Source organism: Crocodylus porosus, unplaced genomic scaffold (genome assembly GCF_001723895.1).
Source record: "Crocodylus porosus isolate Cpor-Errol unplaced genomic scaffold, CroPor_comp1, whole genome shotgun sequence".
Classification (NCBI taxonomy): domain Eukaryota; kingdom Metazoa; phylum Chordata; order Crocodylia; family Crocodylidae; genus Crocodylus; species Crocodylus porosus.
Genome location: NW_017728886.1, coordinates 259,688,164 through 259,700,336, shown reverse-complemented (window position 1 = coordinate 259,700,336; position 12,173 = coordinate 259,688,164). Strand labels below are relative to the sequence as shown.

The window sequence follows — 12,173 nt, the reverse complement described above, 5'->3', positions numbered from 1 at the left end:
GGTGAGCCTTGGAAATTTCCACTCACAGCTTCAAACCGCGCATGTCAGTTTAACCTCTTCTGTACTGGCAGCACATACTCAAAAAATTTCCATGACAGTGGGAAGAGAAGTATGGGATTGGGGGTGGGGGGCATGTGCCCCCTCAGATTTCTGTGCTGATGGTGAGGCACAGTGTGGGGCTGCAGCCTGGCTGGAGCCAGCGCTTGGCAGCATTGGGGGTGGCATCAGTGGCAAAGAATGGTATCCGCTCAACTCCCCGCACACGTTGTTTATGGAAGTGTCTACTGAACATTACTGCCTCCTTCAGTTTTTATGAATTTACCAACTACATCTAGATATGGACCTAGAGACTTTTTCCTAATATATTTAAAAATCACCTTATCTTTATCAACATTAACTATTGATATTTGATTTCTGTAGACTCCCTTATCAGTTGCCAATTTCTTAAAACTTCAACTTTTATTCGCTGTCGCTTACTTCTCTATTTTTCCATTTTTTTAAAATTGAAGTGTGTATGCGGACTGCTTCTAAAAATCCTTCTAAATGGGACAGCTTTTTGCCTTCTTTTATCATATCGGTGGAATTGTATGTTTTGGGCATCCAGTGGGATGTCAGTGAATAATTCACAATTTTTGTTCACACTTCCCACTTAAATTTAATGTACTGAGTCAGTTATACTGATAACTACTTTGATAACAGCTTTGGAAAACTCTCCTTTTTTACATTTCCAAATATATCTGTTACCTCTGGTGTCTCATTCTTGTTTGATCAATGTTTTATAAGCAGCTGCTACTAAAGGTAAACAGTTAATTCTTCTTTATCCATTCAGATGATGTCCAAGGTTAAGTTACTCTTTGTTGAGTGCAGGCTTTCCTACATTAAGAAAGGAGTTCATTTTTTTTGGAAACTAATCCACACTATTTACCTAAATCCAGAATTACTTCAAATTAAAGACAGCCCCTCCCCAATAATTCATTTCTAGACATGGAAAATTAAATATTTGTAATGATTTTCCATCTCTAGAATGTAATTATTGGGGGACTGTTTTAAATGTGTCCCCCCATTGCTATAGTAGGAAAACAGTAGTGCTGAGGGGGTGGGCAAGCAGTGCAGAAGCAGAGGTGAGGGGGGCAGGTAGGAAGGTAGTTGAGATAGCAGTGCAGGCAGTGGGGAAAGCAGAGGCAGGGAGACAGGCAGCATGGGGAGCAGGTAGCCTGATCCCCACCCCTTGTCCTCTTGGTGCCTGCATCAGTTATCTCTCTGTGCTTCTGCTGTGCCTCCCTTCTACTGCTATCCCTGGCTGTTCTGGGTGCAGGTGTAGCCCCAGAACCACTCCTGGCCTGTCCTGCCCCACACTGCAAGGAGCAGCTATGACAGTGTGCATATTCCTGCTCCCAGCCACCGGGAGGAGGGAGCAGAGCTGGGTGGAGAAGACTTCTGATGGCAGCATAGCCAAAGCAGTTGTAGATCAGGCAACCATTATTCAGTTAGGGTATCTTCTGGAAATGGTGGTACTACTTAAAAAATGATCCCATTAGTGGGAATATGTAGAGGCCATCTAGAAGAGAAATGAAAGTTACCCTCTGTTCCTGAATTTTGGGATTTGCATCTTCATATTTTCTGCCTACCTACCCCATTTCTCAGAGCCCTAATTGCAATTTGGGACTTAAGGGGAAGGACTGAGATGGCCAGAGCATCACGGTCCCTTTTATAACCTTTTCCTCAGAATTTTTCCAGAACAATAACGAGGACATCTGTAGGGGAGAGAGTGCATCAGTGGATACCGTCATGAGAAAGTTTCATTGTTGGCATATCCCATGTGGGTATGTTTGTATAGTTGGTTGGTTAGTCATGCACACATTACAAATAGGGATTTAAATGGCTAAATGATGTACTTCAATTGCATTAACGTATACCATTTACTGCTTACAGTTTACCATTTAGTGACCTCGGGCAGGAATGGCCCTGGTCACTGTGAATGAGCCTACCGCTCGCCCTGGCTGTTCGGTCCAAGTGTCCGTTCTTTTTATAACCAGTCCCTTCTCTCTCCCAATCTGCGTGCGCCGCGCTCGCCTGCCACGACTTTGATGTTTTCCTGGTTCAGTTGGATTTCTGTGCGGCATGTGCAGAAATGTCCGAAATTGAGACTGGTGGTCCGTGAGCTAGCTGAGGGCTCCTCCACCCCTACACCCTCGCCCGGTCCTCCGGGATGAGCGTCCTTTTCGCTCTTTCAAGCAATCTCAGTCCCACGTCACCAGAAGTGTTGAGGAATAGTGTCCCCGACGCTTCTGGCCTTCGTATATGAAGTTCCGTCTGTCTTCTCCACTCAGTCTGCTCCTATCTCTATAGCCTCTCCAGGGGAAGGGTCCCGCGCCCCTCCTCTGCTCTCGTATAGCGGGGCCACCACCTGGAGTCCATACGCCCTAGCAGGCACTGGGCTTCCGCTCCGCCCTTCACCCACCGCATCCTGTGGCTCCTGCACGCCCCAGTCACCCGACTCACCGCCGGATCCCAGCCTCCTCGCCGTGCGTCCCTGCGTTGCCTTACTGCTGCTCCAGAACGTCTGGGCTGCGCGCTGGGCGGTGTGTATCCGCCCCTCTGCTCCCTTGCCGGCGGCTGGCTTTCGCCCCGGCAGCTCCAGTCCCGCAGCTCTGCGCTGGGCGGCGTGGATCCGCACTTCCTCTCCTTTGCCGGTTGTTAGCGTCTGTCCTGGCACTTCCGGTCCTGCCGCTCCCCGCTCCGGGTCTGATCCCAGGCTGTCTTTTAACCGTGCCACCTCATCCGGGTACCTGGATCGGGTAAGCATTCGCTCCACCCCCTGCATCTGGGGTAAAGGGCTTCCTGGAGCCTCCTAGTCCAGGTAACTCCTGGACAGTCACCATGAACCTGGACGCTGCCTGCTTCAGCTGCAGCAGCACGTCCTTGGGCCAAACTACCCAGGCACCCAGCCCTGCCTAAAGGGTTGGGTGAGGCCCCACGTGACCCCAGCACCATGGATGGGAGGGGGAAGGATGCAGCATGCCCATTGACCACCCTTCTGGGACCAGACCCCCTTCCTCTGGGGCGAGGTTGGGAGGGCACCAGCAGCATGGAGGAGCCTTCTCGGTTTAGGCCATGGCAGCACAGGCACAGCAGGAGGTGCAGCGAGTCCGCTGCCTTGTCTGGGTCCTGCTGCTGCTCCACCAGAGGGCTGGGGGTCTTGCTGCTGTGGTGGGAAGGCCCCACCTGACCCCTGCAGGCAGAACTGGCACCTCTTCCCCTCCCTTCCTACAGTGGTGGGATCCAGGCACCAGACAGGTCCCCAGTCCCAGCTCCATCTGCAGCCCTGCCCTCTGCCTAACTTCAGACTATCATTCTTAACCTCTCTTTAGTCATAGATTATAGGTAAGTAGCCTTGACTTGAACAAAAATTGGATCAAGAAAATGAAATTTAAATACTATTAATGCATCTTCTATTGTCCTGAGTGCAAGAGGTTAGTGAACATGGGATTGCTCAAGAATTTGGCAGGAATATTACTAGGATTTTGTTAAAATAAAAAGGTAACAGTTCACATGTAGCATATCTTGCAACCACTTGCACAGTTTTCATTTAATAAACAAATAACTTTTGGTGTACTGGGTTTTTATATTGCTAGTTTATATTTATATGTTGTTTTCCTATCTCAGTTGAGCAGGTACCACAGTTCATGAATATGGAATACATAGGCTGCTCTGGGGTTTATGCATCAGTTCTTTTGGATCAGAAAGATTTCTGAAATTCGTTGGGTTCATTTATATTATTTTTTTTTTCTTCAAATCAATTTCCCTTCTTGTTTGTTGCTTTTGGGATATTTGCATAATGTCTTTATTTGCCAGCCGAGTTCTTTCCATTCTTCATTTTCTACCACTTCGTATGATACAGGGAAATCCTGTGCTGGAAACTTCTGACCTTTTTTATTGGCCTTCTCTTGCCACTTCTACATACAGCACACAGAATTTGAATGGAAACTTCCTTAACTGCTTTAGTAGGAAATGAAGGAAGCTGTTCTAGGAACAATTAAGTTCCCCATTGATAAATTGTACAATCTGAATACACATCCCCTTTGAGTCTTCTGCCAGCTTTGCTAGCAGTCACAACCCTGTATCTGGTAGCCAAAACCCATTTTGTTTAATACCACAGAGTCCATAGTTCAGGCATTGTGAGCAGTCTGCTGTAGGGGTGGATTGGAAACCCAGTGCCTCAGGAGGAGGAAGAGTCAAGGGAAAGCAATTGCTATGCCAGCCTTTAGCATGGCATCCTGTATGAAACAGAATGTGCTCTTTGAAGACTCGTGTCAGATATTTAACAGTTATGCTCAGTCCCTTCATGAAAAGGAAGGATCCCTCTTCCCTCCTTCCTTAGGAAAAGTTTTAATAAATTGAAGAGCTATAGAATGAGAACAAAATGGTGGCTGTCCTAAAAATAAAAAGATAGACAAAATCAACAGCAATGACTACAGTATCCTGCAGTGACTAATTTGACTTCATAACAAGTGGAAGAATTGAAGAAAAGTATTTCACCTAAAAGATACACGTCAAGTAATGTCCCCTTCTTTAAAAGCCCCCATAAGGTGAAAGGAAGTTCAGTGAGTTTGCATTAAATTTTAGTGAGCCCCAGAAGTCAGTGGACTCCCGTGGACTCCCAGCTAATTCAGCTGTCCCCCAACTGACTCTCGCTCTTCTCAGACTCTATGAAGAGGGAGCATTAGGGACAGCTGTCCCCAACTCCATAACTATCACAGCTCTGCAGTTGTGCTGCTAGTAATCAGCCTCTTACCCTTAATCAAATATTTCAGCCTTTCCCCATCCAGCAAATTCTGTTAAAAGGCTCAGGCACATACGCAGCCTCTTTACCCTGAACGAATTAGCACTGCTGAGTAACAGTGCCAGTTAGCATGCCCCCCAAGCTAATGTGGCTGTCCATATGGCGGCTAATACACCACATCCAGTTTAGAAAGCAGCCTACCCTGAGTAGTATAGTGTGCTTGAGGGCACTGCCAGAGACCCCAAATTTACCATACAGATGTGGTCTTAGAGAAATGAGATGTGATAGGGGAATATTGTCCTGCTCATACCTGAAAAGGAAGTGCCACTGCCCACCAATACAGTAATGAACCCAAATAATATAGAAGTGTAATAACAGAGGAAAATCAGTTTTTTTGAGTATACTTATCTTTGGCTGAGTTTCCTGTGAACTTTGAGGTTTCTCAATTGCATTTCCCTGTGTGGCGCATGGTGTACTTATTCTCCTTTTTCCTTGCTATGTTAAAGTGCAGAAGAACAGTGACTGACTATACAGGCAATCCCCACTTAATGCTCCTTCATTTAGTGCTATTTCGCTCTAACGCTTATTTGAAATTGATCCCTGATTTCACTTAGCACTTAGCGAGTTTCATTTTAATGCTTGTAGTCACCATCTTGGGTCATTAAAAACAATTGCGGTCGCCATATTGGGTCGTCAAATACTTTTGGTTTTGCTTAACGCTCGTTTCGCTTAACACTCAGTTTTTCAAGAACCAATTAAGAGTGCTAAGTGGGGATTGCCTGCATAGAGACCAGACAAAATGGTAAAAGACAAAACAGTTGCAAATATTCAAAGTAAAGAGACTTAAAAATGGAGACTTAAGTTCAATAATGGCTCATTTTGTGTTTGGTCTATAAATGGGCACCTGGGTACTGCCACTGTATAAAAAATAGGTTTTTCTCTGAAAATGTATCAAGTTGCTATCAATTTAACTGCTTGGTGTACTTGTAATAATTGTTTTAGGACTCTAATCCCAGTTTGGGACCGGTACTTTTCTTAGCAGCTATTGCTCTAAGCAGAGTATCCCTAATTACCAGGGAAGGCTACACACTCCAGTGTACTCTCATGCTTTGAGGTGCGTGTAGGATGAAGTAGAAGACATTAATGTTTGGCTAATCAGTGTTCAGTAGAAAGTTACCAAAATAACCCACAGGGCCTTGTGGCTGTTTCTAAAACTAATAAATTAGCAGTGGAAGAGAAAGTTGTTATATTGGCTATTGATTAAATAACTGTTGCTATAGTCCAAAAAGGCCTGGTCCTAAGATGATTGACTGGTAGTGAATTAGCTCTTAAGTGAAATTACCCAAAGGCCATCCACAAAGTTATGGAGAGAAAGAGAAAAAAAGGGCTTCAGTGGCAATGAGGAAACCATTTCAAGCTGCAAAACCTTTGGGAGGGATTTTGAAAAGTTCCTGAGTGGTTTAGGAGCAAAAGTGACTCAGAGGAGAATGCACTCTTATGTGCTTTTTGCAAATCCAACCTGTTATTTTTAATCTGCTCTTCATGGCACAGATGCTTCCTGATTTCTCCCAATTTTGGGGGTATTACTGTGGTTCATACGTTAGAGATTAAGTCAGGTGGCAGAGAACTAGTAATGAAGGTGGGTCCTAGTACCAGCCTGCCTTAACTTCCAGCCTGCTGCCAGAAAATGTTAGCAACTGTTTCATTAAGGGATAAAACAAATTGTTACAGTACTGCCTCAGTTTTACAAACAAATCTCTTTTCTTGCAACCGCATTTCCATAGTATTAGCAAGTATGTAACTATTACTTTCCATAGTATTAGCAAGTATGTAACTACATTTCAGTTGTACATAGTTATGTTCTTTTTGATGTTTGTTTGCTCTTTAGGTAATGATTCTGACGTTGACCTTGACAGGAAGGAAGATGAGCGTGAGAAAACTCCAAAGAGGCCACGGGTACCAAAAACTGAGAAAACTCTGTCAGCCAAGGAGACGGACCAGATTTCAGGAGCTAAGAATCCTATTATAAGTGTGATTTTGACAGCGCATGAAGCTATTCCAGGTAACCATAATTATTCATCATTTAATAATAGATAGGTTGTAATTCCTAAGCATTATTTAATTCTGACAGAATTTAAGAAAAAAATGATTGGAATAGGACTGACATACTCGGCATGCAAATTATTTGAAAATTATCCACACTTGGTTCTGTTTGGGCATATCCTTGCGAAAGCTTTTTACTCCTCTGATGGCCCTTTCACAGCAGGCCTCAGTTTTCTTTAAAGGACTTGCATAAAAGGATTGAGAGAGCGCGTTTTGGAGCCTAGATTTAATAATATGTGTACCACCAGATCCTCCAACCCCCTTGGTGCCTTCCACACATGACATGTACAGCCTGGCACTTCGGCGTTGGTGGATGGATGTGTCAGAGCCGTGCCTGTTTTGGTCCCAGGGCTGGAGCTCAAGGGAGATTACCCTGTAATATATAAGAGCACAAAATGGCTTGCAGGTTCCTGGTCCTCACTGGTGATCTGGACACCTTATGAAGGGAATCCAGGTGCTGCTCTGGAAGCAAAAATGTGCAGTCATATATGGTTAGGGGAATGCTCCCTAATGATGACCTGAAGGGATGAATGTTATGTTTTATATGATATTAGATAATAAGTGTATTAATTTTGAAATGAGATTCCACTAAATTCTGAAAATTTACAGAGGAATGCCGTGAGCATAGAAAGGTTGAGAACCATTAGACTAAGCAAGGGCTATGGGAATGAGAGAAGCTTGGAAAGAAAAGGAAGGGAAAACACAATGTTGATGAATTTTGAGTTTTCTTGCAATTCTCATGGTGTTTGATGTTGTTCTTTCAGGCCCAGTTGCTATCTCAAATTATTTGCATACGAATTTAAGCTTTCATTGCTTTAATCCATTTCTAGACTTGTGGATGTGGCAATATTTTAAATACCAAAAATAAGAAAAAATGAGGACGAGAACAAAGGGAAAGGGAGTAGAAGAGGAGAAAAAGTCGATGTAAGGGAAAGCATAAAAAGAAAAACGAGGAAGTACTGCCAGTGTAGAAAAAAAAGGAAAGATGACTGAATAAGGAAAAAGAGAAGGAAGACGAACAAGAGACTAACTCTTACTTTAATTTTATTTCATAAACTTTAGTTCCATATTCTTATAAGGGGGTGGGGAGAAGAAAACCCATGAGTTTTCTGTATACATGCATGATATTTTGAATGACCCATCAAATATTAATATAACTTGCTTCAACTTGAAAGATGTTTACGCATAATATGCAATATATACAAAGAACTCTAATAAATTGAACGGAGTTAGGATAAAATATGATTCTCTATTTGAAGGTCTTCCCATTTATTTGATTGAGAACTAGCATTCTCATTAGCTTGAAGTTCCAAGCTATAATATATGTAATAAAAAAGAGTCATTGCCATTGGAGACGCTTATGATTTATTATCCTAATTTTCAGCATTTGGAAAACTTGGCAGGTATTAGAGGAGTGTTACCTCCATAAGATTCACAGGAGAAGTATGTCATTTAATGAAATTATGTTTTGCTTCATTTTTCTTGCAGTACAATACATTCATTTGTCATCTCTTTGTCATCAGTTTACACTCTTTGGATATTTTGATGTTTTCTAGAAATTCTAGGGCTGCTGCTTTTTCTCATAAATGCCATTTTGTACAGTGTCATAAAGGTGGTTCTTAAAGCCTTTCTTTTCCTTTTCCTGCAGAACTCTTCTTAGGTGAAAATGATTTATGGCTGTAGACTTTTGCTGAAGAATTAAAAAAAAAATCATTTTTCCTCTGTCTGTAGTAGATCATCTGTCAAGTTTAGTTGAAAATCCCATTCAGGATGTTTAAGGACTCTCAGAACTTCAGCATTTTCATCAGGCATTAGCATTTTATACCTACGTGTCATCTAAGCCCAAAGTCTATATAAATACCCTTTTTATCCTTAATGTGCAAGGTAATACACATTTTATTAATTACAAAAATTGAGAATACCTTGTTTTAGTCAGTTCTATTCCTAATATTGAGAAATTTATACTCTATGGGTATGCCTCTTTAATGAGAAATGCTTTTTGTAAATATATTTGGTTTAAAATAAATATCTGTTCTTCATTATGGAGATGAGGCTTAAGCACAGTGCTTTATAAAGGATCGACCAACCTGTTCCCTGAGTGCTAGGGCTGTGCAAAACTTCACTGTTTTGTTTCGAAGCTGTTTCAGCGCATTTCGAAATTAAACAGCGAAATGGAAACAAAACAAAAAGCATTGAAACAGCTCCACTAGCCTCAGTCTGGCAGCAGGAGGTAGAGCACAGCGCCAGCACTCTCCGCCTCCCACTGCTGGGCTGCGCTTCATGGGGCTGGCAGAGCCAATTGGAGTGCAGTGCTGGCTCTGCCCACCTCCTGTCCGGCAACCCCCGTGGAGCTCAGCCCGGTACCGGGAGGTGGAGCGCAGACATGGCTTTGTGCGCCTGTTGCCGCTAGGCTGTGCTCTGAGTGGCTCTACCAGCCCCATAGAGCTCAGTGCCGGCTCTGTCCAACTCCCACCACCAGGCTGAGCTTCATGGGGCTGGCGGAGCCAATCAGAGCACATCCTGGCGGCGAGAAGTGGGCAGAGATGGGGCTGTGCTTTTGCCTCCCAGTGCTGGGTTGAGATCCATGGAGCCCAGTGCTGGGCTCAGGCTGCACCCAGTGGCAGTCTCAGGTGGCAGTGGCAGCCTCCTGTCAGCCAGTGCAGATCCGGGGGCCTGCGTCCCCGGGAGGAGTCTAGCATAGCTCCGCAGCCCTCCCAGGGGCCTGTACCTATGAGTGAAACATCAAAATGAGTGGAAATAGCAAAAGATTTAAACAAAATGGGACAGTGCTTTGAAATGAAACAATGAAATGAAACACTGTCCCTTTGAAACGGTGAAACAGACATCGAAACAAAGTGATGGTGTTTCACACGGCCCTAAGTGCCAAAAGTGCCACAAGCATCCTATGTGTATGGCATAAAGCTAATCAGGAAGAGGACCAAATTTCAACTGCCATAACAAAAGTGTTTGTACCATGGCCCCTGTCAGATTCCAACAAATCTGCAAATTCTGCTTAATAAATTGTCATCATCAATTTCCAACCTGGAAAAGCATCTAGTTTATGACAAGGACACCAGAAGAAGGGAGAAGACAGGGAGCACAGGGTAGGGAGCAGAAAGCAAAGCATCTGATCAGGTTGTGGGAGAGGATTAGGGTACTACTCTGGAACAATGTGGGCCTAATTTGTGGCATGTGTACCAAAAAGTTGGCCCCTACTGCTTTTTATCTCATGCAGTGGTAAAACTAATCTTTCACAGATCCCTTTGTACAAACAGAACTAGTTGATTTAAACTTTCCAGTAAAAACAGACAAAAAAGATTGTTTTTTTTTTTTCTCTTAAAACAGGTTTAGAGCACAAGAGGTAATAGATTAGTAGCCTTAGGGTCTTGGAAGCTTGTATAAATCCACAGAATACTTAGCTAAATTATGTTATTTTGTGAAAGGGATAGTTCATACGTTATTATGTGATCTCTTTTTTATTTATATTTATTTTTATTTTATAAAGAATATAAAGGGAATATAAATGTATTTTAAAAAAAAAAAAAGTTTCTTCCTAGAGATGCATGGATGCATTAGTCCCATATCAGGTCAGCACCGATTATAAGGAAAATTGAGAGTATCGGCATCAGCTTTTTTTGGGTCACATGGCTGATAAATTCAGTGTGCATGTGCGCAGCCACAGCATAAGCGCAGTCCAGCAGCTTGAAGACCATCACTGGGCTGGTAAATCTGTTGTGGGAGTAGAGTGGGGAGGGGAGGAGAGGGGGGGAGGGAAGATCAAGGCCCCTGCAGTGAGGGAGGGAGTGGGGCAAGGGCTGGGGCAGGGCGTGGGACGGAGCTGTGACTTGACTTGTCCAGGAGGTGCGAGGAGGGGAGCGGCTCTCACTGCTGCATGCACCCTGGGGTGCATGGAGGGAGTGTACCTCCAGATCCGCATGCGGGATGAGGGTGGGCTGCGGGCTGGGGCTGGGGCAATACCAGGCTTTTCCCAGTAGTGGGGTTTGGCTGGGCTGGGCTAGGCTGTGCTTGGGGCGGGCAGCAGCAGTGCTGTGATGAAGGATAAGGCAAATTTCCGGGTGGCTGAAGCCCTCCCCCTCCTCCCATAGCTGCCCCTCCCAGTGCCGCCATCACCCACCCTGAATACAGTGTAGCCCAGCCCCCAGCTGGGAAGAGCCTGGTGCCACCCTGGCCCCAGCCTACAGTGGCAGCCTGCCTTCACCCCATTCACAGATCCGAGGCCACATGCTCCCCATGTACTCCTGGGGTGCAAGAAGCAGCGGGAGCTACCCCCTCTCTGCTTCCCCTGGATGAGTCGCTCACAGCTCTGTCTTGTTCCCTGTCCTACCCCAGCTCCACTCCGTCACCACAGGGGCCTCAATCTGCACCCCACTACGCCCTTTCCCCCTCTCCCGCACCCCTTTCCCCACAACAGACTTATCAGCCTGACGCTGGTCTCCATACTGCCAGCCTACATATCGGCTATCAGAACAGTATCAGACTACGTGGCTTATTAAAAAAATTGGCTATTGGTATTGGCCCAAAAAATCTCTACCGGTGCACCCCTACTTCTTCATAGTCATTTACTTGAGTTTATGTGACACGGCCATTTAACTGTTTAATCTCCTTTATTGTATCACTTGCCAAATTTCTTCCCATTTCATTTCATGTGTGTTCTTTCTTCCATCACAAAAAGTTTCAGTTTACTTTTTCCATTCTCAGCTAGCATCTGTTGCTGTACTTGGAAATGTGATCAAGTGCTGATGTAATCTCTAGAAGAAAAAAATACCTCCAAAAGGCTTGCCGTAGCCAGTTGTGTGTGAAGTAGCTTGTCTCAGTTAAGCTATTTTATATCTAAGATCTACACAAAGGGTGCATCTACACATGCATTTACTTCAGCTTAGATTTACTATGCAGTAAACTACTGTACAGTAAGTGTTTTTGGGTAGGTGTCCACACATATGGGCATTGTTCCTAAGAATCATAGAATCAATGAGTTGGAAGGGACCTATACAGATCATCTAGTTTGACCCCCTGCCATGGGCAGGAAGGAGCATTGGGGGTGGGAGGGGTCATAAGACCCCAGCCAGGTGCCTATCCAGTCTCCTCTCGAAGATTTCTAGGGAAAGTGAGAGCACCACCTCTCTGGGAAACCTGTTCCAGGCTCTGGCCACCCTTACAGTGAAGTAGTTCTTCCTAATATCTAACCTAAACCTCTCCTCCCTCAGCTTGTGGCCATTGTTCCTGGTGACTCCAAGGGGGGCCCTGGTGAACAGACTTTCCCCAAGTC

At 44.5% G+C, this 12,173-nt stretch overlaps 1 protein-coding gene across 2 annotated transcripts in view; it reads left to right on the top strand.

Moving 5' to 3' along the window:
• ZFAT (zinc finger and AT-hook domain containing) overlaps positions 1–12,173 on the top strand; it is a 137,919-nt gene that overhangs the window by 29,964 nt on the left and 95,782 nt on the right. For both annotated transcript variants that reach the window (XM_019553066.1, XM_019553059.1), the window contains exon 4: positions 6,672–6,845. In XM_019553066.1, coding sequence (XP_019408611.1) covers positions 6,672–6,845 — 174 coding nt within the window. The remainder of the gene's footprint in view (positions 1–6,671; positions 6,846–12,173) is intronic.